General features: G+C 42.3%; 1 protein-coding gene across 2 annotated transcripts in view; it reads left to right on the top strand.

The window, feature by feature from the left end:
- IGSF5 (immunoglobulin superfamily member 5) overlaps positions 1–23,836 on the top strand; it is a 44,070-nt gene extending 20,234 nt beyond the window's left edge. The window contains exons 5-9 of one of the 2 annotated variants that reach the window (XM_060099726.1): positions 7,889–8,026; positions 10,824–10,848; positions 14,082–14,182; positions 15,586–15,659; positions 22,987–23,836. In XM_060099726.1, coding sequence (XP_059955709.1) covers positions 7,889–8,026; positions 10,824–10,848; positions 14,082–14,182; positions 15,586–15,659; positions 22,987–23,082 — 434 coding nt within the window. In that variant the 3' untranslated portion in view covers positions 23,083–23,836. The remainder of the gene's footprint in view (positions 1–7,888; positions 8,027–10,823; positions 10,849–14,081; positions 14,183–15,585; positions 15,660–22,986) is intronic. The other variant, XM_060099727.1, reaches the window with a different exon arrangement.
- Positions 23,837–26,697: the final 2,861 nt, after the last annotated feature.

Here is a 26,697-nt window from a genome sequence, read left to right as displayed (position 1 = left end):
TTTGATTTAGGTTAAATATTTTTGGCAAGACATGGGTAATGTCATATGGGCATGTGATGCCAATTTTCTCTATTATTGGTAATAAGTTTGATCATTTGGGTAAGGTGGTGTCCCCCAGATTTCTCCATTGTAAAGGTACCTTTTTGGCCTTTATAATTAATATATGATCTACAAATACCGTGTGAATATCTTGTTTCTTGACAGTCTTTCACATAATAACATTTGCATTCATGGATAAGTCGTTGCTTGAATCACTTATTTCTGTAGTGGTTGTAAAAGAGAGATTTGTCTGGTTCCATCATTTTTCTATATTTATTAGTTTGGCATTCTTCTGTAAAGAAGAGGCATTTCTTTTCTTCCTTTTCTTTCTTTTTTCAAAAAAATTTTACAGTTTTCATATGGACGCATTTTTATCCAATACATTATGATTTATTTCCATTGTTACTCATTGTGACGCTCAGATTCCTCCAGATTCGGCCAGTGGGAATCCCTTCCGGCTAGCCCTGCTCTCCTTCCGATGTGTCCCTCTTAGTTTTTTTTTTTTTTAACATCTTTATTGGAGTATAATTGCTTTGCAATGGTGTGTTAGTTGCTGCTGTGTAACAAAGTGAATCAGCTCTGTGTGTACACATATCCCCATATCTCCTTCCTCTTGGTTCACTAAGATGTTCTGAACTTTCTTCACCTTTCCCCTGTTCCAGCCTGGAATCAGCCAGCTCTCCAAGGAGCCAACCCAGCTTACTTTTAAGCAACTTAAATATGCCAAAGTATGGTCCAGGCTTTGAAAGGGAAGACTGAAAAAAGTTCCATTAGCACCAAATGGAATGAACTTGTTTAAACCACACAATTTAACAAGGTAATAATGCAGCAAAGAGCTCTGGTCTATGATGATGCCTCACAGAAATGGATTTGGATATTAGCTTGCCTACAAAACTTCTCTTTTTAGGGGAAGGGCAAGGGACATTCGGTTTCCCGTGATGGGGTTTAATTCAGCTGAATTCTTCTTAGCCTGGGACCAGGGAAGTGAGTGGCCTTAATTACGGCAGCTGGAGTCACGACAGTTTCACAGAGGAGAGCATTAGGGGTGTGTTGCAATGAGTCTGACTTTATTGGACGTATTTGGAGAAGGGAAATTTGTTTCTAAGTTATTCATCAAGATCGAGAGCAGCTGGTGGCTGGCTGCCTGTTGTGTGTTTTATGCATGTTTTAATATCTGAAGGCCTGGTTACTGCCTTGGCTGGAAGAGCTGGCTTGTAAAAGCAAAGCCACGTTTACAAAGAGCTGAAGATGCACGAGGCTGTGCTTGTTCAAGCTTCTTCAGGAATCAGACAAAAGCATCAGTCCTGCCACTTATTCCTAAAAGTGCAAGGAATTTGTGTTCATTTCCAGAATAATCCTTTCAAGTCCTTGAAAGAAGAATAATACTGTCAGCTTAGGAAGTCTAGTGAGTTCAAGCCAAAAGGTTGTATTACACACATTGATTCTTTAAAGAAAAGCATATTGAAAGGCCGCAGGCTAATTTTTTTAAAATTTATTTTCTCCCTTATAGAGGTAATACAGGCTTTAAGCATCACGGACATACATACAGCTAGAATGTGAAGGCCCCCGTCATGCCCACGGTGAGCCAAGGTCCCTCAGTCCTCTGTCTGATCTCCTGGATTGTTTTCTCTACATATTTACAAGTGTGAAGGCTGTGAACTGTGAAAGTGAAGCCATATTTTTCGGACACATGAGCACCTTGTAGACTGTAGTGATTCCTGGTATGATCTCAGTTTTGTGGGATGTGGTCACTTCGAGAGCAGACAAGAGTGGTGGGAGTGACCATACTGGTGGGAACTCTGGCACTAGCTGTGTGATGTTGGGCAAGTCACTGGCCTTCGGGGCTCAGTTTTCTTGCCTGTAAAACAAGGTGGGGAGGAGCATAGGGCAGACGTTCCCTTTCCTTGGTTGCCTGTCAAGGGAGATTTAACACGTATGCTGATTCTCAGGCCCCACCCCAGAGGTTCTAACTTACTTATTCTATGTGGAGTCTGGGAATTGGCATTTAAAAAAAAAACTCCCAAATTACTGAGCAGTCAGGATTAGGGGCTACTGAAATGGAAACTCTCCAAGGCCCCGCCTCCTGACCCAGCCTCATCAGGTGATACTATTCACAGACTTGGACACCAGACAGCCTGGACTCAACCCCCAGCTTGCCTACTTACTTGCTGTGTGACTTTACGCAAGTGAAAACCTCTCTGTGCCTCAGTTTTCTCATCTGGGAAACTGAGATAGTAATAATCCCTACCTTATAGGGTAGTTGTTATTGTGAGAAGTAAGTGGGTTAAAACACCGAGAGCACTTAGGACAGTCCCCGTCCCAGAGCCCACAGGACAGGAGGGTGAGTGATTGTTATCATTATTTTATGGATTCAGAGATCTCCTGTGTCCCTTCTAGTCAGGATTATGCTTTGCCCATGCTGGTGGTGACATTTTGTAGTCATCCAGTTGGTTTTGAGAAATTCTATGTGCCTTTTTAAAGCTCTGAGCATTCCTATGAGAGCATCTGGGAAATACTATTTTCCTTGTCTTCACAGATGGAAAAAAGACAATATCAGAGCTGAGATTAAAATCACACAGTAAATCTAGTCATGCAGCCCTCACGTGCATGTAGGTGTGTGAAGGAACATAGGGAGGAAGGCGAGCTGTGTTGACCCTGGAGATAACCTTCCTTAGTCACTATTTGTGGGTTCTCAGGTATAGTGTACCTAGTCTCGCCTGCAAATCTGCCATTCACCTTGAACCATCACACCCACACACTTCAGTAAGGCTTGGTGTCCACCTAGATTCCCTGTTTCCTTTAAGACGTGGGCTGTAACTTCCCCAGAAGGATTCTTCCAGATTGGAGACCCAACATGGCAGAATAGAAAGGCATGAGTGAGAGCCCCTGGGGCTTTCCTGCTCTCAGCGCCCTTGACCCTTTTACCGAGTCTTTATCCTGAGTGTCTTATCTGCATGACGAAGGGGTTGGGTCATGGATGAGATCATTCCAAGATTCTGTTTTCTGTCCACTGTCACGATTTTTGCTTTAGCAATATATGACTATTGTTTCTTTTTCTTTCAACCCACTGTAAAGGTGCTCAGTTAAAAATTAGCTTCATGCTAAACAAAAATACCCATGATATATATGCATGTGTGTACATATATGTAAGTACTCTATGATAAATTAGAAGTTATTATTAAAGTAAGGAATGTTCTTCTGTGTAGCTCCAATCCTAAATTACATCTCTTCACAGTGCACACCCCACACTTTTCTCTGGGCTCCCCTGGAGTAGAGAGTTTAAGTCTTTCTTAGGTAGGAAGCTCCGTGGGAAATTTGACCCCCAGTGGAAGCAAAGAATGAGACCTGTGGCTGCCATTTTGGTGAGAGCCTGGGGCTTTTAGGTGAGTGCAGGCATCACTTCATTGAACTTGGTGGTTGAATTAAGGGACATGAGAGGCAGGCAGGGCACAATATCACCCGCTCTCTTTCTTGATTCTGTCCCCAACCCCAGAGACGTGGCCTCCCGTCCTTTAAACAGGCCCTCCCTGGGGATCACTGGCTGCCTCTGTGCAAGATCAGAGGAAAGTTGTTTTGCCCAGACTTAGATGACAGAATCTGGCACGCTGAGAGTTTTCTCCAGCAGGGAAGGAAACACCCCTGACAGAGAGGGTCTGAGTAGGTCAACAGTGTGTTGACTTTTTCCAGTAAGAATTTCAAGCCTGTCTCTTGGATCTTGAGCTGGACCTTAATGTTTAACCCCAGCTGGCTCCCTTACTATGAAAGCTTCTATTATTTGCAAACTTCAGTTTGTAAAAGAGTTCATCAGACCGAATTAAAATGACCGTGGCAATCTTGAACACGTGCGCTGGACTTTACAGCATTCTGCACTTTGACCCCCATCTCTCGAGTCTCTGAACAGCCTGGTGGGGTGAGAATTGTTACCGATGAGTGAACACAAGGCCAAAGGGAGCACAGGGACATGGTGGCCATGAGATTTGATTGGTTCAACAGACACAAAGCCCAAAGGTTTCTGTCAGTCAGGAAGCTTCCGTAGAGTGGTCTGATTGTGAATATCCTAAATGCATTTCTGGGCTTAATAATTTTACCATCACATCAGAGAGAGGGAGAATATAGGGGTGCCCTGTAGTGTGGCAGGTTGCTTGCGTGGTGCTTACATTTTGGCTGCATTTTGGGATTCTCAAAATGTGGGTCGCCAACCACCTGCATCAGAATCACCTGGGGTACCATTCCAGACCCCTGACTCAGCATCATGGGAGGTGGGCTCTGAATCCGTGTGCACAATAAACATTCCAGGAGATGCTTGGGATTCTGTTTTCTGTGGAGCAAGGGGATGAGCCATATTATTCTCTGGATGTGAAGGGTCTGGCTTATTTTGTTGTTTTTGGACCATATACTATATTTTATTTTATTTTTATTTTTTAAAATTGAAGTATAGTTGATTTACCATGTTGTGTTAGTTTCAGTTGTACAGCAAAGTGATTCAGTTATATATATACATATATTATTCTTTTTCAGATTATTTTCTGAAATATATATATATTTTCTGTATATATATTGTTTTTCAGATTATTTTCCCTTGTAGATTATTACAAAATATTGAGTATAGTTCCCTGTGCTATACAGTAAGTTCTTGTTCTTTATTTTATATACAGGAGTGTGTATATGTTAATCCCAGTCTCCCAATTTAGGGACTGGCTTGTTTTAAAGCTGCATTTATGGGACATGGGAAGGGTATAATCCTGTTCCTTCCCCCTTCATTTTTTTTGGAGGGTAACTTTTTTCTTATCTCTATCAGTCTCAGCTCACCTCAGAAAAATGGTGACTGATGTGGAGATAGATGGCATTAGTTCTGACTTTTCTAAAGTCCTGTAATTCTTGTTTGAGCATCTTAATATGGGAGAAAGGTGAGTCCTAGGTCTGGCTCAGAGGCAGCTGACTGCCTGGTGTACAGATTTCTCCATGTAGAGTCAGAAGGAAATTCAGCCTCTTTATCTGTCCATCCATCCATCTATCCATCCATCTATCAATTCATTTGTTCAAGGTGTCCAATATGTGCCAGGTGCTTGGAGTATTAGGAAAATAAGACACGGTCCTTGTGGGGACTAAGTCTAATTTAGATAGGAGCAGGAGTGTAAGAAGAATGGACCTGATAGTGGTCAATTTCATAGACATTTAAGATGGTGTCGAATGTGAGATGTTAAAAAAAAGAAGGAAATGTAAAAACCATTGCAGGTAATGCAGACAACCATTGCACAAAGGGAAAAAGACAAATATCTTTTTATATTACATAGTTCTTCAAAACACAGAGTCCCCTGGATTTTAGCACTTGCTTTGAGATAAGCCTGTGGATTATTCTGCAGTGGGATCCTTGCTCGCCCATGAATCAGCAAGCAGATGTCGACACCAGAACATTAGTGATCATCTCTAACCATTCCTGCAACTTATTCTGAGGATTTAACTTTGAAACTATGATTTCAAAGAAAACTCTAAGTAAGAACATCCAAGAGACATTTCCCAGCTATATCTCTAGCTCCAAAGTGTGGGAATGCTGTTGATTTAAAAGCAAACATTATTTTCCTTCATAAGAAGTCTGTTGTTTTAATATTTTTCTAATGACTAGCATCTAATAAAATAGCACAAATTTACACTGAGATGCTATCCATGCACTCAGGGTAGAGTGACAGACTTTCTTGAATAGCAATTCACAGTTAAGCTGACCAACGTAAATGTGGTTTGACTTCAACCTGGTTCAGTAGGAGAAGTGAAATGCTGGATGAGGGCTGTCTGGAGCACCCGTGCTGTTCCCACAGTCCATGCCTAGGCAGCGTGGTCCCACAGGACTCCCTGATGAAGGTGAGGTTCTACACCTGTGGCAACTGAGCCCTTGAAATGTGGCCACTGTGGCTGGCACTGGGTATTTAATTGTATATAATTTAAATTAAATTAAATTTGAATTTAGACAACCATATGATATGTAGTAGAAAGTTACAGCTAGGACATGGCTATGAAAAATCAAAATGGCTTTTCTTCTCTCTTTCCTTCTCTCCCCAGCTCTCCCTCCCCTTTTTATTTTGACTGCACTTTTTTATTTGGTCCAGAAATTAACATAATAATCACAAATTTTCTTAGTACTTCTAGCTTGCTTAATTAGTACAATGTATTTTGCACAATCACTGTTTCAGCACCCTATTTAAAGTAGTGTACGTCAAAACTCTTTTTAAGGAAAATGTCTTTGCTTTCAACAACTTGTAAAACACATCATTGTAATTACTTTCTGGGGGAAAAAAACCTTTACATTGTTAAAGTACTACTAGACACATTAATGTAAATAAGATGAAAGGAACTTCAAAAGTGTCACAGTTGTTTCCATTCCTAAAAATAAGTTGGTGATGAGCCATAGCTTGAAACAGGTGAGAGTAGGTGAGAGTTTCAGTTATATGTCCGTTAATCTCTGTACAGATTTGAACAAAATAAGCAGCAAGTGATATCCCGGCTCCTTTTTTTTTCTGCTTGCCTTGCCCCACCTGATCCTTCCTCTCTCCCACCTCCATGACTACTGGGTAGAACAAGAGGGCAAAGTCTACACTAAGAAAGGTGGCTCCCAGAGAGCCATGTGAGGGGCAATTACTAGAAGAGAAACGAATTGCAGGTGAGGTGTGGGTAGCACTGAGGTGGAGACTTGCACTAGGTTCCTTTGGGAGTGACTCTTCCTCAGTTTGCTCTGATTTCCTCTGGGCTTTTGACTCTCCATGGGTGGGGACATGGAAATGAGAACCAAGGTCATCCTTCCAGTCTTGTCCAGAAGTAGCTGCTCAATAAGTACTTCTTTTAAAAAAAATATTTTATTGAAGTATAGTTGATCTACAATGTTGTGTTAATTTCTGTGGTACAGCACAGTGATTCGGTTATACATATATATATTCTTTTTTATATTCTTTTCCAAAACAGTTTATGACAGGATATTGAATATGCAGTTCCCTGTGCTATACAGTAGGACCTTGTTGTTTATCCATTCTGTACATAATGGTTTGTATCTGCTAATCCCAAACTCCAGTTTATCTCTCCCCCATCCCCTTTTCTTTTGGTAACCATAAGTTTGTTTTCTAAGTCTGTGAGTCTGTTTCCATTTTGTAAATAAGTTCATTTGTATCATTCTTTTAGATTCCACATATAAGTGATATCATATGATATTTGTCTTTCTCTGTCTGACTTACTTCACTTAGTATGATAATCTCTAGGTCGATCCTTGTTGCTGCAAATGGCATTATTTCATTCTTTTTTATGGCTGAATAATATTCCATTGTGTATATGTACCACATCTTCTTTATCCATTCATCTGTTGATGGACATTTAGGTTGCTTCCACATCTTGGCTATTGTAAATAGTGCTGCTATGAGCATAAGTGTGCATGTATCTTTTCAAATTAGAGTTTTGATTCAGCAATCCCACTCCTGGGCTTATATCCAGTCAATAAGCATTTTTTGAATAAGTAAAGGATGTCAGAGCATGGAAACCACTGTTCCAAACTCAGGGAGTCGTGGCCAAGCCCAGCTTATTCACCTCTCAGGAATTTTAGAGGAGTTAACCAGAGAATGCTTGGACTGTGTTACTAGGCTGCTATTTATTGGCAGCAATAAACACTGTAATGAAAAATACTGTAGAGCATTGCATATTTAAGCACACCGAAGGGAACTTGGCCTTTGACATCTGGCTGTAGCAGATTGAATAGTTACAACATTGTTGGAAAACATAATCTAATTTATAGTGTGGCAGAATCAGTGATTACATACCCTTGACAGTGGCAAGCATCACTAAAATATATATTTTTCTCCTTTCTACCTTATAGACAGTATTGATAAACCAGGTACATCACTGCCTGCCTGGGCCATAGTTCTACTTGCAGTATCATTGTCATTGCTTTTGATCCTGATCATTGTTCTGATTATAATATTCTGCTGCTGTGTCTCCAGGAGAGAGAAAAAAGGTAATTTTTTTGTTGTTATTCGTACGGATTTATATATATTTTTGAACTTTTGGTGCAAGCCTTTGCAGTTCATTAGCTCATCAGCTCTTTCAAAAGATATATTGGCTTTTAGAGCCCTTGAAAGGAAATGCATGCCATTCATAGAGAAGGAAAGGACTTTCTCAAGGAAGGAAGCCATTCCTCTGGGCCCTGAGTCAACCCCCCAAGGAAGACAGATCTTCACACTTTGAGAAGATGAAGAGGCAGTGCCTTTCTCACCAAAGACACTGACTATTTGAGTTTTGTGTTTACTGGTGAGGATATAAGGCTGTCGCAATCTGTCATTTAGACCCTATGTTTTTTCTAGAATAATACCCACCTGTCTGAACACATCAAAAGATTATTTTCTATTTTGTAGAATTCTGAGTCTCCTTTTGTAGGTGAATATTGGTGTAGTGGTAGAAAGAAAAACATGGTCTTCTGTTAACAAAAATAGTACAAATAAAATAAATAAAAATAGTTACACAGGTCTTCTAAATGAAGTCTTTTGAGATATTTGAGATATAACCAAGATATATGAAGGAGTGGCCTTGTTTGGGGGCCAGGCCAACATAGAGGTAGGCTTATTAATATTAGGGTGTGTTCATCGACATTGGGGTGGGCTTATTCTGGAGTTAGTTTGTGATTTCAGAAACCACAGGGACTTTGTCATATGGACAGCTCAGGACTTTCCAAGTGTTGAGTGTGCGTGTGTGTGTCCATCTTTGTCTTTCTTTCTCTCATGAAACCTCCACATACTCCTACTGAATATTCAAATTAAGTATTTAATATTTAAATATTTAAATTTGAATATTAAATTAATTTTCTTAAAGTTAGAGTTTTGACGTTTAGCTACATGTCAGTTTAATTGCACTTTTCATTTTTATTAACACTAACTGCCATTCAATGAGCAGTTTTTGCTTGTCTGCCAGACACTATGTATCAGAATAGTTCTCTTAGTGAGATATTCCATGTGAAGTTCATGGTCCAGCCTTAACTAGGCTAATTGTCTATCCTTAGCTCCTGCATGGGTTTGGTTTATCCTTGGGGAGTTAATTCTGTGGTATGCCTTTATTCTTTAGGAAACAGAAGTGAAAAGTGGTAAATACCTGTTGACCCATATTTGATGGGAATTTGTTTTTACCTAGGAGTTACCCTGTATGCCACAGATGCATTACTCAAAAAAAAAAATACACTGGATTTTAATGAAAACAATGAATAACTTAAATTTTAATTTAGAATGGACTAGTATTGTTCATTGCCTTCAGATGATTATTTCTGACATTAGCTATTGTGGCATATTTGGAGAACATTCTATTTATTTGGACTTCTGCATCTCTTAGGCTTTTGTCTGTCCCACGCCAGCCTAGTAAGAAGGTTTGTGGTCACACAGGATGTGCACCAGGGAGATTCTCTGATTCTTAGCTTCCTCACTTACAAAATGGGGATAAGTATTATCCTATAGATTGGTTATGAGAATTAAGTAAATTAACATAATAAAAGTTTGTGTGATCGTGATCTGTCCTAGATTTTATCTTTCATTTAACTTTGAAAAGTTGATTCACAATGGACGCTACACTTCACCTTGACATAAATGTATAGGATCCAGCGAAGACTTGGATTGTCCCATGCTAATTATTTCCATGCTTAAAAATATTAAATAGCAAGTGTTTTAAAGAGTATTTTCTGGTGCTCTGCTTTGTTGGTGCCTGGAGAATTCTCAGTTCTCTGCCTGGTTTACTGGAGACTGACTGAGGACAGCTGAGGACCCCACTCAGCATGGCCTGGAGGCTTTGGGATCGAAGTTTCACAGGAACACTAGCGACATTCCTCTATTACCAGAGGGACACTAGATAATCTCTCCCCTTCAATTCAAATAAAGTTGCTTCTGAGGTTCATTTTGAGGTGTGAATCAGCGGATGTTGTCAGAACTGCAAATAAGTGAGAACATTATCCAAAAAATAAGGAAAATGCATATTTTTTTGATTTTGATAAGGCTTGATGCATAGGAGCCCTAGATGCGATGGTGAACGTGCAAAGCACACTGGCTTTAGTGCCAGATGAATGGGGGCTGCTGTGTGTTACTCCCCATTGTGAAATGCTAGAGTCCCTCCAGTCCAAGAATCCATTGATTAAAAACATTAACAATTTAATGAGAGCTTTTGGGGTGTGGACACAACTGTATGAATTGATAACATTGGTACATATTGATTGAAAATGTATTTCAGAACAAAAGAAATATAGTGCTGAAGCAATGAAATTCCTTATCAGTTAACGACATGGTTATACTCTTGTAATAGTATCTAGTTTGTTAAAAATATGATAATGCTAACACCTACCTCTTGGGTTGTTGTGACGATTAGATGAAATAACACCTTGCATAGCACTGGCATGGTGCCTGAACAGGTAACTACTGAATGACTGACAGCACGGACTGGGAATACAGAGCATCTCTTCATGGTGAACAGTAGAGTCTTTATAACCTCAGAAATTAGATTCAGTACTCACTAAGTACTTACTGGGCACCTACTATATTTCAGGTACCCAAGTATCACAAATACTTATATTTATGATAGTGAATAGCAAATTCTGCTTTCCTTAAGCTTGGAAGTCATTTGATAGTTCACTGTTGGGAAGCTTAATATCTATTGGATTGCAAACACTCAGTAATGTGAGTATTTAAAATCAGGGGACCTATAAAAATTGATGAGATTTTATATTAAGTATAACTATCCTGATTTTGCTAATGTGATTTTCTTCCTTTTTTTTTTTTTTGCAGAATCTAGCTATCAAAGTGAAATAAGGTAAGTTTGAGATCACATCAATTTTATGAAAATAAAAAACAAATGAAAACCAATCAACACAGAGCTGTGGGATTTTAGGATTATGTTACTCAAAATTAGGTACTAAAAATGGACAATTCTGAAAAACACGTATGCCAATCACAAACTCATAGGGCAACATTAATTGCAGAATAAAATAGGTGGGTTCCTACTGCTTAAGTTTGACTTGCTCACTTAGGAAAGTGGAGTGGAATTTTAGTTGGTGTCTGGCATTCACAGCTCTTTCCACAAGAGGACACTCTGTACTGTGACTGTTGGCCCTCCTGCTTTGAGTCAAGGCAAGAGATGTGAGGACCATTTCAAGGATGTCAAAGAACCAGGCAGAGGTCCTGCTGGAATTTCTGGGGTGGTAGAGACAGTGAGACCAGCTGGGTGGCTAAGGCAATGAAACTGACCAGGCAGAAAGATTAGGAGTGTTCACAGCTCACTGTTCAGGGCGGAGGGACAGAGAAATTCCTGCCATTCTCACAGCTGTCCAGAAGTAACTGCGAGCACTTTTAAGGTAACTGTGTCAACACTTACTAAAACCAGTTTCAGTGTCTGCAATATTTACATAATTATAAATACACTCAGGGGAAGGACTTTTAGACAGTGGTGATTTTTTGGGGTGTGTTAAAACCCCATCTACTTTTCAGTATTTTATTAGATAATTTTAATATGTGAAATGCTGTGATTTAAAATATCTTCTGGCTACATGTGGTGAAGGATGATGTATGTAATCATCATGTAACAGATACCATCCATTTTCCCTCGACCCCAGTCACTTCCTGGTGATAATGTGGTTCGCTTTCTCTGAGGATGCCACAAAGCAGCAATCTGAAAATATACCTCCTTTGGTCTGACTTGGGGCAAGAGGAGAGGAAGGAAAACTGACCTCTATAATTATACTGGAATTTCTCTCAATTGCTATCACCAGCCGGGTGGCGGTCTGAATTCTTCTGTTCGTCATTATTGACTGTGTAATGTCAATTCTATTCTCTGGGATCTTAGGTGATTTCAAAACGTAATACAGTGATCAACAGCCATTCAAGGCAATGGGTAGAGAGCAACAATAACAATGGCAATAATAATCATGACAAAAGTAGTGACAGTAAGAGCTAGCATGAGTGCCTAGCATGCGTGTCAGGCTATTTTACACTTGATGGAGGTTATCTTCCTTAATTCTCCCAATGATTTTATGAGACTATTTTTCCATTTTGTAGATGAAGAAGCTGAGGAGTATAGGGAGGTTAAGAAATGTGCTCAGTATCTCCTGTCCAGAGAATGGAAGGGTCTGAATGTGAACCAGCTGACCTTGCTCAGGACCTGAGCTCTTGTCCGTGTGCAGCTCTCACCCTTAGATACAAGTGCATTGGGCCCAGGGAAGAAAAATGGGGCAGCTCACTGGGGCCCCCGTGTTGTACCTGCTTCCCCTCCCACTGGGTCAACAGTGCTAACTCTAGCTGCTCACAGATTTCTACTGAATTAAAAGAACATATATATATATATTTCATATATATATTTTTCCTATAGGATCAATGCATGCTTATTTTAGAAAAAAAATTTTAAGTAAAGATAGTTTATAAGAAATGGTTTTAAAATCACCCCTAATTCTATTGCCCAGAAGTAACTGTTACCTAAGTACGTATATATTTACACACGTGTGTGTTCACCAAGATACACACACGTATATGTTTTGTGAAATTTGGATCATAATAAACATCATTTAATATCTTTTTCTCCTCACTTGACACTATTCTGAAGATTATTTCTGTTGACAAATACTTGCCCACAATGTTTTTGTTTCATTTGCTTAATAAAGTCTTTTATTAAAATATAACTATAGAAAAGTACACAAATCGTGACTACATAGCTTGATTAATTTTCATAAAGCATATGTACCTGAACCTGGACTGCTGACACAGAACTAGGACACCCCCAGGACCCCAACACCGACTCAGGCCTCCATGAAATCATCTGCTGCCTCTTCCTCAAAGGTCATGTCTTCTGACATCTATCCCCACATCCCCAGAAGTTAGAGTTGTATAAACTTGATATCAATGAAGTCATGCGATATGTCTGCCTTCTTGAACTTCAGGCTGTGAGATCGATCATATTATTGAATGTCAGTGGTTTATTACTATATAATACCAACTAAGGGGCATATAGGCAGTTGATTTTTCCATTTTACACTAAAAGGGCATTTGGGACCGTGACGAACATGACTGCACTAAGCAATCTTGTGTGTGTCTTTTGGTGACATGTATAGCAGTCCTCATTCCTGTTTTGTATTCTGTTGGGTATAATCTATTAGTGAAAGCTGGGTCATAGGGCAGGTATATGTTCAGCTTTAGATGATGTTATCATACAATTTTCAAAGTAGGTTTAGAAGTTTACACTTCTACCAGCAGTGTATGAGAGTTCTCACCTGTAATAATTTTTACAAGTGGTATGGAATTCCATTTTAGAGATGCATTGTCATTTATTTTACTACTTCCCTACCTATGGCTGGGCACCTGTGTTTGCACTTTTGCTAGTATAAATAGCTCATGAATGAACATTCTCTCAGATAAATCTTTGCACATACCCTTGCATATTTCCCTTGCTTATTATAATCAATTCTTAGTGGTTAAGCATAAATATTTAAAAATCTTTGGGTATCCATTGCCAAACTTCTTTCCCCTGGGAAGCTGCACCAATTTTTGCTTTATTTCACAGGCTAGCATACTTCTTCTATCAAGGGCCAGATGGTAAAACTTTGGGGTTTTGTGGGCCACATGCTCTCTGTCACAACTACAGGTAACAGGAAAGCAGCCATAGACAATATGGAAGCAGACGGGCTCCAGTAAAACTTTATTTAAAAAAGCAGATAGGGAGTTGGATTTGGCCTGTGGGTCATAGCTGGCCAGCCCTGCTTTATTTGGTCACTGGTGTCTGAGAGTTGAGTACCAACCACCTGGGGACTGGGGTCTATGGACTTATCATGATAAAGTTCCATTTCTCCCCATAAGGGGAGTGTGCGAGACACAGGCCATCTACACAGCCGTGCTGGTGGCTGTGAGGGTACATCCCATTGCTAGCCACCCTCCAGAGGCCAGTGCCCAAGCTTCGGCCTCGTGGTGAGTTCACTGTGTGTGAATGCTCTGGGTGGAGTAGTGAGACCCAAGCATCCATTGCTGATTAACATTTGGCTTTTTCAAATGGTCTAATTCTAGGAAATCTGCAAATATGAAGACAAACAAAGACACTTCTGGGACAAAGTTAAAAAGTGGAAATGAAAACTATGGCTACAGTTCAGATGAGCCGAGGACCACAAGTGAGTAGCCAGGCAGGTGCAGCGGAGAGATCTGGAAAGGAAAGTGTCGGGAGAGAGGCTGGCCCATCAAACACCGGCTTCTGAAGGCGCCTGCCTTAGTGGTTGGCGGTCATTATTTGGGGAGTAATTTTTAGAAGAAAGAGACATTCCAGAACTAGAAATATTGTAGGAGAAGATAACAGTCAAACCCACCTATTTGTCTAAAGTTTAAAAGAAATCGAGGTGGAAATCTAAGAGTTTTTTAAAAATAATTTTTTTCTCGGTGTTTTCTCTCTTTTTAAAAAAATGCTTCTACCTTAAATTGTGTGAAGAGGCATTTGAATACATGGAGGGTAACTGCCCCCAAACTTCAATTAAATCTGAAATTCAGCAAGAAATCTTTTCCTCTTCAATCCGACAGTCATAACGGGGGGTGTCTCTGAAACCACTGTCACTAGTGAGGGGCAAAGGTAGTATCTGAACCAAGATCCTTTTTTTTTTTTTCGGTATGCGGGCCTCTCACTGTTGTGGCCTCCCCCGTCGCGGAGCACAGGCTCCGGACGCGCAGGCTCAGCGGCCATGGCTCACGGGCCCAGCCGCTCCGCGGCATATGGGATCCTCCCAGACCGGGGCACGAACCCGTATCCCCTGCATCGGCAGGCGGACTCCCAACCACTTGCGCCACCAGGGAGGCCCCTGAACCAAGATCCTTTTGAAAGCAGTTGAGAGAAAGAGGGATGGTACAAATTACCCCTTAGCGGTTGGGGAGGGAGACTGGCCCTCACAAGTTGCCGGCAGAACAAATTCCAGAGATAGTTTTGGTTAATTGATTCTTGCCGAGAGGCTAGAAAACTTTTGTTCACTGAGATTGGGACTCTATTCTTGTCAACCCCATAATTTCCATTTTTCCATGGCTGTCTCCTATGTACATCCAAATTGTATGCTTCAGATTTAAAAGAATTCCACAAAGCATAGACAGTTTCCTTTGATAATCTGATCAAAGCCTCTTGCAGAATTTCCTGTGATAGAATATTTATTCGTTAATATTTTATGTGATTAATCAAGTAGCTTGACCCAAATCATGGCCCAAACTGAACCTCTCTGGCTCCGTTTTTTCCCGTGTTTATTTCGCTTGATGAGCCGTTAAAGCTATGGATTCATCTTGTCTCTGGATGAGACTAACGTGTCAAGAAAGGAATTGATTTTGAGTCCTTTTGCTATGTTTTTAAATTCATTAGAAAGATAAAGTTCTAAAAATATGTGACTTCAAGTAAACTTAAAAAAAAAAAAACATTTGTGGTTACAGATTATTGATGCCAGGGGTACTGCTTAAAAGCAAAGGTATTTCTTTATGGATCGGAATTGTTAGAATAGGTAGTGTGGTTTTGGTCACTTGTGACTCTAAAATCATTTTTCTGTTGCAGAGACTGCTTCTCTCCCTGCAAAGTCCTCTGAATCCAGTGTTCCAGAACAACGTGGCAGTAGGCAACCGCATCAGGTGATTCAGACCTTCTTCTCCCTTTTGGACTTTTTTTTTTTTGCTACTTAAAAACCCTTCCCCCATGGTAGGTGTTTACATTACATTCATGATGGACAAACGTGGCCTTTGCTCACCTCCAAGTCAACGGGACAGCATGGAGGAATGGGGCTGGAACACGTAATGTCTCTTTGTAGTGGGTTTTTTGGGAAAGACCAGAAGTTTAATTGGGAGCTGGTAATCTTGAGGTGTCAGTTAGACGTCCACACAGAGGTATGGGGCGTGCAGATGGATGTGTGAGTTTGGGGCTCCGGACAGAGGCACGATCGCAGGTGTTCCTGGTTGCTAGGCAACTTTTGATGGGCACCTCCCTTCTAAGGAACTTTAAACATAAAGAAAATCATCCATTAGGAGCCTTGAGGACACAGTACGTTCATTTTCCAACACTGAGTTAGCATTGGTTGTCACTCATGAATCAATTAGAGTTCATATGCAGAAAATATGATTCTTTATATCCAAAAATCATATTAAACAAACGTGTGTATAACCAGGACCATTTTCTGGCCTGTGCATCTTCAGAGGAGAAGTACTTGGATGCGATTCTGCCATAATGTCCCCAGTGGGTGTTTTCCCCATTTAGCTTTTGGGAAAGCCAGACTCACAGGTTGGGTCTCCGGCAGTTTACTGGATCAGGTGGCCTTGGCTTTGTTCTGCCTTGGAGTTGCGACTGGCCTGAGGAGCTACTGCTGAGCGTGCGCCTCCGAAACCCCATCTTTCCTTCTTGGTGTAGATGTTCACTTGAGTTTCCAGGCGGCTCCAGGCTGTCATATTCCTTCCTGCAGTCGGGATTCAGCTCCATACATACAGCTTGTCAGTGATGTGTGCCTCCCAGGCCTTTGGGGGGAAAGGGAGCTTTGATTGATGCTCAGCCATGTATTGGGTGGAATGAAATGATGCTATTAGTGGCAACCAAGGTAGCCAGGTGGGAAGACATATGAAGAGTCTTCACAAAAGCAGATGGGCCTACGTGACAAATTGTGAGCCCCCGGTACGAGTTCAAGCTCCTTCCTCAGGCTGAGTGGCAGGAAAATAGAGACATAAAATTCCTCCCATCAAGGCTGCTCTCTTGGGCACATATATCTTTCGGCTGCAGAGATGCAACCGATGCATCTCTTGACTAAGAGATGGTGGGTGAAAGGGAGTAATTGCCGGGCTGTGAAGGACATTTCCTGTCAAGACCCCACGACTGGACCTTAGTGGGGAATGCGGTCTGATGAAGTGGCTCTCTCTTCCCCAGTGCCAAGCATGGTCACTCCAAGAAGACACTTAAGCCAATCTTTACTTCCGTGGCCTTTCTGTGGTTATCTTTTCCTGTTGTGTGTCTTTCCACCTGACAAGCCACAGTGCTCAGGTCTGCAGTGGAGGATGGGGCGGGGGGGGGAGGAGATACAGAAGAGGGTCATGTCAGTTGATTCCCCTTGATATAAATGAGGAGAAAGCGGAAGTCTAAATGCATTTGGAAACAGGAATGGAGGATGATGTTTGGAGCTCTGAATGGATGCTCTTAAGCTTGAAGTGTTGTTTTGAAAATATACAGGGAGAGAAATTTAAGAAGTTTCTGCTACTTAGACATGTAACCGGTTAAGTAATCTATTGGTGGAAAAAGAACAGTGGCCATTGAGGTGCTGGGCCTTGGGGGCTGGTAACACACATATGTGTGTTTCTTGAAGTGTTTGTAAGGCTATTAGGGAAGCAGCACATCTTGGCCAGAGCACCAGGGTCCTTAAGAAATAAAGAGGATGAAAGGAAGATGAACTGTTTTTACCTGAGCTAGAAACTGACAAAGGGTTTTTAAATAGCTGGATTATTCTAAGTGAGGGAACTTGGACAAGCACATTTATGAAGAGGCCTGTCTTTGGTCATTAAGCAAAGGGTGCCTTGCCGGTGTGGGCCCAGGCACTGTGTCCTGGATGCCCATTTGAAGAACCTGAACGTGAGATGTACTGTGAACTATGCGTCCCGTGAGGCACTTAAAGGAGGAAGGGGGTAGACAAATATCATATAATATCACTTCTGTGTGGAATCTAAAAAAATGATACAAATGAACTTATTTACAAAACAGAAATAGACCCACAGACATAGAAAACAAAATTATGGTTCCCAAAGGGGAAAGGGGGAGGAGAGATAAATTAAGAGTTTTGGATTAACAGGTATGCACTACTATATATAAAATAGATAAACAACAAGGTCCTACTGTATAGCACAGGGAACTCTAGTCAATATTTTGTAATAACCTATGAGGGAAAAAAATCTGAATATATATACATTGGGACTGGCCAAAAAGTTCATTCGGATTTTCTGTAACATCTTAAGGAAGAGCCCGAACGAACTTTTTGGCCAACCCAATTTATGTAACTGAATCACTTTGCTGTACACCTGAAACTAACATGACATTGTAAATCAACTGTACTTCAATTTAAAAAAAAGGAGGGAGGGAACAAGATGATCGGTAGAGGAAAGGGCTGGGCCTTCAGTAGGTCCCTTCTGTGTCCTTCATCCAAAGAGGACATAGTCCTGCATGTGATCATCTGGCCACTGAAGAGCCACCAGGTGGTCAAGCCACAGCTAGTAGAAGCAGGTCCAGGCGACCCTTAGCCAGAGGTTCCTTTAGAAATTGCCAAGGCCAGGCCTGCAGCCCAGCCTGGTCTGTGTGGCCACGTCCCCTGCTGGGCGGACTCATGCGGACTTTCCTCAGAACTCCTTAGGCCACGGAGCAAGGACGGTGCAATCTGTGCTTTCTTTCCTCATAAACTTTCTCCATGTGCAATGAGTTTTGCTCCCTGGAGGGCCCAGGACAGGCAGCTGAGAGCTATTCAGAGCCCTGTCCTTTGTCCTTTCATCCTGCCTTCCTCTCCACTTGTCTCTGTGGGACTCATTTTGTCCACTTTGCCGTCCTTGCTGCTGTGGGGCGTGGCCACCCACGTGGGCCTCAGGGGCCCAGAGCAGGTGCCCAGTGAGACCCACGTGGGCCTCAGGGGCCCAGAGCAGATGCTCAGTGAGACCCACGTGGTCCTCAGGGGCCCAGAGCAGGTGCCCAGTGAGACTCCTGCCCGAGAAGCTGGCTTGTTAGAATTCAGGGTGGTTGACTACAGATGACACAGTTTTGCAGAAAATCTGCTCTAGGCTCAGGTCCCAAAAAACCTGTCAGTTAAACCGGGAGATCTCAAGCTGAGAGTCAGCCTGCAGCAAAAGCACAGCCCAGGCTCCATCACTGTGGAGCTGGTTGGGTCAGATGCAAGTCCTGTGGGTGGAGACAGGGTGTGCCTGACAGCAGCTAAGGCTCTGCTCTGGGTCAACAGGTCGCACTCAGAGCAGGGCCATCTTGCCTTTGGCAAGTACAGCAACTCACAAGTCCACGTGTGCGTGTTCTCTCCACGCTGTCTTCTCTTCTGCTCGGCGGGTGTCTTATTTGCCCTCTGCATCTCAGAAGGTCTTACGTAGTGGATGGCCATTGACTACACACAGTCTGGCACAGCATTCTGGGCATTCCTTACACAGTAATTTCTTCCAGTGGAGAATGTTCTCAATGCCCAGCATTGTGCTGTCCCCAACAGGGCGACACCAGGAGCCCGTGTGCATATAGACTGATCATCACAGTGAAATCATGACAAAAATATTATTTGACAAACATAGATGAGTATGCAACATTTTGTTTTGGATCCCTGAAGAAAGATACATGATTCCAGGTCCAACTGCCATTTTGCTCCTTTGTAATCTTGGTCACTTTGGGTTTTCTTCAAGGTTCTCTCATTCAAACATGATCCAAGAAAGGGGAAACCCAAAGGGCCTGGGGTGCTTAGGGGACTCATCACTGTGGCCTTTGGGATGCCCAGGCTCTTGGCCCCCACCTGCAGAGTTTCTGTCTCAGTAGAGCTGGGGAGGGAGCCTGGGCATCTCTGAACTTTAGAGCCAGCTGAGGGAGCTCTGCCACGTGGCTAGATTGAAGGGTTATTGGCTGCCTTGTAGTAAGATGGCAGTTGGGCTTGCAGGAGGGGAGAGTGCGACTTTGCCAAAGATGGACTTGCCTACTTTGTCATTTCACCCCATCCAGTACTTATAATTTGCTCAGAGTCCCAAGGCATTCATGGTAACCACACCGGGCAGAGGCTGTACTGGACCCCTCCCTGGGATTGATGGTGCCTGTACTCTTGCTGGCATCATATGGATTCCCTTACAAGGAGAGAAGGCCCTGGAGTCTGTGGCCATGTCCGCTCAGAGCTGCACACAGTTGCTGAGGAGCGGGCGGTTTTGGAGGTCACTCCCACCCAGAGTTCCACCACCTGGGTCTCCATCCACAAGCTGCAGAGAGCCTCTACACGCTGCGTCTTCATCATGCATTGCCAAGTATGTTTTAAATTACATCCTATGCTCAACAGTTACTAGAACAGGAGCCTGGATTCTTAATGCTTTAGGAAAGGGTGAAACCCTGTCGCCACGACACCAGCCCCCCATGACCCTCGCTCCTCTGACATCTTTCCTGTTAAGGTCCGGAATGCCAGAGGCCCACTCTGCTGTGGGGAAAGGCAGCATGGATGTCGTGGGGAACCTCTTTTCTCAGATCTCCAGTTGTCTCTCGATGATTTCAGTGCTGACTGTCCTTGAAAACATCAGAAGAGGTGAGGGCTCAGCTCAGGGACAATGTCATCAGGGACACTGTCATCGGGGACAGGCTGAGGGCTGGAGGTTGGCTCCATAGAAGGCCAGCCACCGTGGTCAGAGGCCACAGGGGGCCATGGCTGATGTAGGCCAGGTCCTTTGGGAGTTGCTGGCTTGTAAACCATGGGAAGACGCCCCCGCTAGCCGCCTGGAGCACCTCCCATGCTCATCCCTACCTCTCAGCCCGCTGCCTTGCCAGGGTGCCCCGTGAACTTGGGGTTCTTTACCAGAGGCTGAGATGGAGAATCCTCATTCCTATAACCAATGGGCAGAAACAGGGGAAGTGTTTCCTGTATCCTGGGTCCCAAAGAATGCTCACTGAGCATGGAGGTGTAGCCAGCACTTAGAGACACACTTATCTGGGTACCTGCTGATCGAGCCGTGGTCCTCAGTACAGAGAAGCTCTTTGGGGGCAGGGGGAGGGCTTGTTAAAATGCATACTCCTGAGTGTGTTCCAGAATTTCTGGATCAGAATCTCTGGAAGATATGAGCGAAGAAAGGGCATTTTTACCTTGTTCCCCAGGCAATCTGCTTTAAGGAAATTGTTTTGTGGTTCAGCGTGAAATACAGACATGTATTGCATTGTTTCTAAGGGAAAGTCATTCTCAGTTTTAGGGGTTTGCTTACATCTGTGCATTTGGAATGATCCGTGTTCACAACCCCACTGAATGGAGCTTGCCACAGAACATGGAGGATCCGAGATGCTTGTGGTGGGGCTGTGATGAGGGTCAAATGGAAGCGTCTCGGCACCAGAATATTCCATAGCCACATGACACCATAGCTGAGGAACACTTTTTAAATCTCCCATGTTTTAGGTGGGTCTAAGGCACATCGCATTTAATATATATGAATGATAGAAAGAGAATTTGGGGCTGTAGAGACCCCAGATCATGCACTAAATTTTAAGAAGGCTCAGAAGGTAAAAAAAGAGACTGATTTTCCAAACTGACATGAACCAAAACATGACAGTTTTCTACACTGATTATTTCTATCCTGGCTGCATCTCCAGATAGGATATATAACACTGACATTATTTTCCAGACAAGAATTTCTGTTGGTGAAGTACAGATAATGCAGGTGTAACTGCCCACGAAACACACTGGCACAAAACTAATAAATAAAATCAGAAATTCTTTCTGAAAATTACAGTCAATGGGAAAGGGAAGCACCTTTTATTTTGATAGGAAGTCATAGGGTTAGCAAATATTTTGCATCATGATGAATACTTCAATCAAACGATCCATGTTTTCCTCTCCTTGACTTGCTGTCAGTTCATTTTCTGGTTATTTCAGGCAATTCTGTGTCTTTCCTCCTGACTCTTTCAGTTTTGGGGGGAGAGCTTATGAATAACTTGAAACCTGGATGATGTCTTCCCTGCTAACCTTTTCCCCATTGAGGTCAACAGAAATAAACTCTTGATAAACTTAGAAAACCACAATGGTTGGTGTAACCATATCATGGGGACAAAAGGCAAACGACAGCAAAAATCCCAGGCATCATCACAGCAGAAGCACCGTCTTTACGGTGCGATGTAGCCCCATCAGACCTGTGGGGCTACATCCTTGTGTGATGGGGAGTCAATGAATTAAAACCACGAGTCAGCGTGATTCCACCCCCCAGACTTGCTGATGTTCCATTGTGATCTAAGTTATTTATGGTGCCCAGTTACATTATTTAAGATGTTAAATGCAGCTTGGGTGCCCTGGAGTCTGAGTCAGCATCCTCAGGGTGGCAGGAAAATACGCTGCATGTACTGTATTTTATTTTAATTAATTAATTATTTTTTATGTAAAGGACTGATGGCTTTTAATTAATTAATTAATTAATTTAGTTTTGGCTTCATTGGGTCTTTTTTGGTGCACACAGGCTTTCTCTAGTTGTGGCGAGCAGGGGCTACTCTTTGTTATGGTGTGTGGGCTTCTCACTGTGGTGGCTTCTCTTGCTGTGGAGCACGGGCTCTAGGTGCACGGGATTCAATAGTTGTGGCACGTGGGCTCAGTAGTTGTGGCACACGGGCTTAGTTGCTCCGGGGCATGTGGGATCTTCCCAGACCAGAGCTCGAACCTGTGTCCCCTGCACTGGCAGGCAGATTCTTAACCACTGTGCCATCAGGGAAGTCCACTGCATGTATTTTAATAGGGCAACACTCTTCCACAGGCATTGGCCCCTCAGAGGAGTGAATGGTCTGCTTGGTAGTACATTTCAGAATGTAAGAGCCAGGAACACTGTCTGAGGAGACAGGTGGGTGATCGACACGGAGTCAGTTCTTCAGTTTTGCTCCTTTCCTTTAGAAAGAAAGTGTGTTATTTAAAGAAGGTTAGAAATATTTTACATTTTCACACAATGGTGAGAATTTCCATAGGGATATTGAAAAACAAAACAGTGAATCTTTACTGTAATTTGTCTTCATATAAACACTGGATTCTTTGAATTGGATCGCTCTTTAGGCCCTGAACTTGGGAAACATCTGCAGTGTGTGTTATTGAAAATCATAGAGGAAGGACCTGTGTTAACATCTGTGCTCCTCTCTGCAGCCTCGTTTTATCTTAGCTGATGAGTTGAGCTTCCTTCTCAAGTGTGCCGTTATGGTGATCTCAACCAACTCAATCTACCCTTTTCTCTCTGTCTCCAGGGATCTGATCAGCACCAGCTGGGCCCGGCAAGTCGCCCACAGGTTTTCTTTAACGTGGCCAGTCCTAAGAAGGTCAGAAATGTGACTTTGGTATAGTACAGTCATCCCTTTGGCTCCACATGGCACTTGGCTGATGACCTACATCGCGATGATATTGTCAGTGCTCATGATGATGTCATCATTGCTCACAATGGTGTCGCCATTGCTCTCCATCATCCTGTGGCTGGGCTCCAGCTTTGCCAACATGACCTAGAAGAAGCGATGTTGGCATCATCAGAACGGATATTTTATATGGAGGGTAGGAATCCATTTTCCCAGCTTCTAAAATGGAATTTGACTTTTAAAATGTATCGAGATTTCAGTGAATTCCATAGTTACTAAGGAAAAGCTGCAAATTCATCATGATCGTGCTTCTGATCACTCAACACTCCTGCTTGCTAACCCAACAAATGGTAGATAAGTCTACATCCCACCATGACATTTAAGAAGTTTTTATTATCTGAAATCCTATGAAGTGATATTTATGTATGTTTACTATGTGGGTATTATTGCATATTATCTGTGAAAAAAAGAGGATAAAAATTAGGATCAATCAGACATCTAAAATTACCCAGAATGGGGAGCTCCCTGGTGGTCCAGTGGTTAGGACTTGGTGCTTTCACTGCCATAGCCCAGGTTCGATCCCTGGTCGGGGAACTAAGATCCTGCAAGCCGCGTGACGTGGCAAAAAATAAAAATTAAAATTGCCCAGAAAATCAGAACTTATAGGTTATAAGTAATTTTAAATTCTAAAGCTAATGTGTACCTTGAGAAATATCTCATTATTGAATATTGACATGAAGACATTCATTTTTATCTGCTCCCTTATCAGTCTTGTTCTCTTGTCCTCGGATGAGTTAGATGTGGATTATGTTTTGTGGGGGACATACTCCAGCCATGAAAAAACTGGAAATGGGCAACATGTTCTTTCATAAATAAAAGGGAAAACACCAAAAAACTTGTATTGCTTTTCTTAACTCTTTACTATTCAGGGGGTAGTTTAAAGAATCATAGAGCTTAGGAACCAAGAATTTTCCAAGAAACAAAACAGAGACCTCTATAAAACTTTTTTTTTCTTTTTTCATGTAGAGATTTTCAGTGTATTTTGCTGTCCACCCCATCACTTCATATTTAATGTAGAGGCTATTATTTGGCTGTGCTCTGCCCTGGTTGGAACAGATTGCTATGATGGTCAGTAATTAGCAACTGTTCTGGGCCCCCAGGCCCAACCATGCTATTGCTGAAGTGGAATTCAACTTTTTTTTTTTAAACATCTTTATTGGAGTATAATTGCTTCACAATGGTTTGTTAGTTTCTGCTTTATAACAAAGTGAATCAGTTATACATATACATATGTTCCCATATCTCTTCCCTCTTGCATCTCCCTCCCTCCCACCCTCCCTATCCCACCCCTCTAGGTGGTCACAAAGCACCGAGCTGATCTCCCTGTGCTATGCAGCTTCTTCCCACTAGCTATCTATTTTACATTTGGTAGTGTATATATGTCCATGCCACTCTCTCACTTCATCCCAGCTTACCCTTCCTCCTCCCCGTGTCCTCAAGTCCATTCTCTAGTAGGTCTGCATCTTTATGGAATTCGACTTTTAAAAGTGTTAAGATTGTGGTGAATTCCTTGAAGTTACCTGGTAGAAGACACAAATTCATCGTGATGATATTTCTTACCACTCCACACTCCTGCGTGCTAATCCAGTGGTAGAGAAGTCTATACAGGCAGACCTTGGAGATGTTGCAGGTTCAGTTCCAGAACACAGTAATAAAGCAAGTAACAGGAATGTTTTGGTTTCCCAGTGCATGTGAAAGTGACATTTACACTATACAGTAGTCTATTAAATGTGCCCTAGCACTATGTCTAAAAAACAACACACAGACCTTAATTAAAAAATATTTTCTTGCTAAAAACTGCTCACCATCATCTGAGAGTTCAGTGAGTTGCAATCCTTTTGCAATAGCCACATAAAAGATCACTGATCACAGGTCACCATGTCGATTGAAAAAACCTGCACAACCTAAAAGTTGAGAATTATGTTTTACTTGGCAGACTTTCTGAGGACTTCAAGCCTGGAAGGTAGCCTCTCAGTTAACTCTGAGGGACCTCTCCAAAGAAGGCAGGGTGGAGCCAGGATATATAGCAGTTTTGCAGCAAAGAGCAGGTAGTTGGAACATCAAAAAGTTACTGTTAATTAAAGAAATCCAAACACCTCAAGCTAAGGAATTTAGTGCTTTTCTCTGTATGGGAAGATGCAAGAGTCCGGGCTCACTGAAATCATTCCTTCGATGTGCACCTCAGCTCTCTGGGGCCAGCATCCTCTTCTTTCCCATCCTGAGTCCCCTCGAGGGCACCACTTGGGGAGGGGGCTGCAGTGGTTGAGGTCTTGATGGCTGCACCACCCTTTGTTTGCTGATATGGCAGCCAACGTTGTTCATCCACAACCATGACGAGTATAATAATAATGAAAAAGTTTGAAATATTGCAAGAATTACCAAAATGGATCAGAGACGTGAAGTGATCAAATGCTTTTGGAAAAATGGCGCTGATAGACTTGGGCTGGGGTGTCACAAACCTTCAATTTGTAAATAATGCAATATCTACATAGCACAATAAAGCAAAGAGTAATAAAACAAGGTGTACCTGTATACTATCATGATTTTTAAAGTATTTCTTCATCATAAATCACATTTACTCTCTACCCTGGACCCCCTCCTATGAACTGACAACTAACTCAAGGGGTATTTGCTGGTACAACGTGGGGCTGTGTTCTGTTCCGTACTGTTCTGATTGGTCGGTGCCCCTACACTACCCACTCTGATTGGGTGGTACCCATACACTATCCATTCTGATTGGGTGGTGTTCCTGTTTTATAGGTTGTCAAATATTTTGTATATGCCCGCTACTTAGAGGATCCTGAAAAAAAGATCACCTTTTCTAAGACTGTGTCCCTAATGTGAGGGAATTGGTCACTATTTTCTTTAGAGTAGAACTAAAATGCAAAATTTCGAAACACCATGAATATAGCTATATCACTATTGTCACCTACACATTGGCACTTGCCATCTAGATTTACAAGGATTAAATTATGAGCCAGAGCAGTGCTGACCTTCAACACCATCTGAAAGGAGTTCAGGGTGGAGATCAGGAATGAGGCCCTCTGTGCTCCAGAAAAAAACTGGCAGAACAGGCCTTCAGATAGTTACTTTCAGAGCCTAATTCTTGCATCTCTGCATATCTAGAAACACATTAAAATCCTTCATGGTGATGTCTGCTTCTCGTGACTAGCAGTAACCTTCACGAGACTATAGCAAACCTTCTGCAAAAATGATGTGCTTGATGGCGTGGACTCCCCTTTCACCAAAATCACATATATACTGACCTTCCCCCCTGCCTCTTTGGAACAGTTTCTCAGAGCTCTCTGAGATGCTATCTCCCGGGCTATAGTCCTCATTTTGCCCCAAATTAAACTTAACTCACAACTCTCACGTTGTGCATATTTTTCAGTTGATACTTTCCGAAGAGTCCTTTTTATGAGAAAAATTGACAATTCAACTGCTTAAAAGTGAGACTCTTGTTTATTATAATAACTTCTTTACTCCTTGTCAATGTGATCCTGTCTCCTGCTACCATCCATGAATGGGCACAAGCCAAGGATAAAGCCC

This window comes from Mesoplodon densirostris, chromosome 5 (assembly GCF_025265405.1).
Source record: "Mesoplodon densirostris isolate mMesDen1 chromosome 5, mMesDen1 primary haplotype, whole genome shotgun sequence".
Lineage (NCBI taxonomy): Eukaryota > Metazoa > Chordata > Mammalia > Artiodactyla > Ziphiidae > Mesoplodon > Mesoplodon densirostris.
The sequence above is the reverse complement of the archived record's forward strand: the minus strand, read 5'-3'. Positions and strand labels throughout refer to the sequence as shown.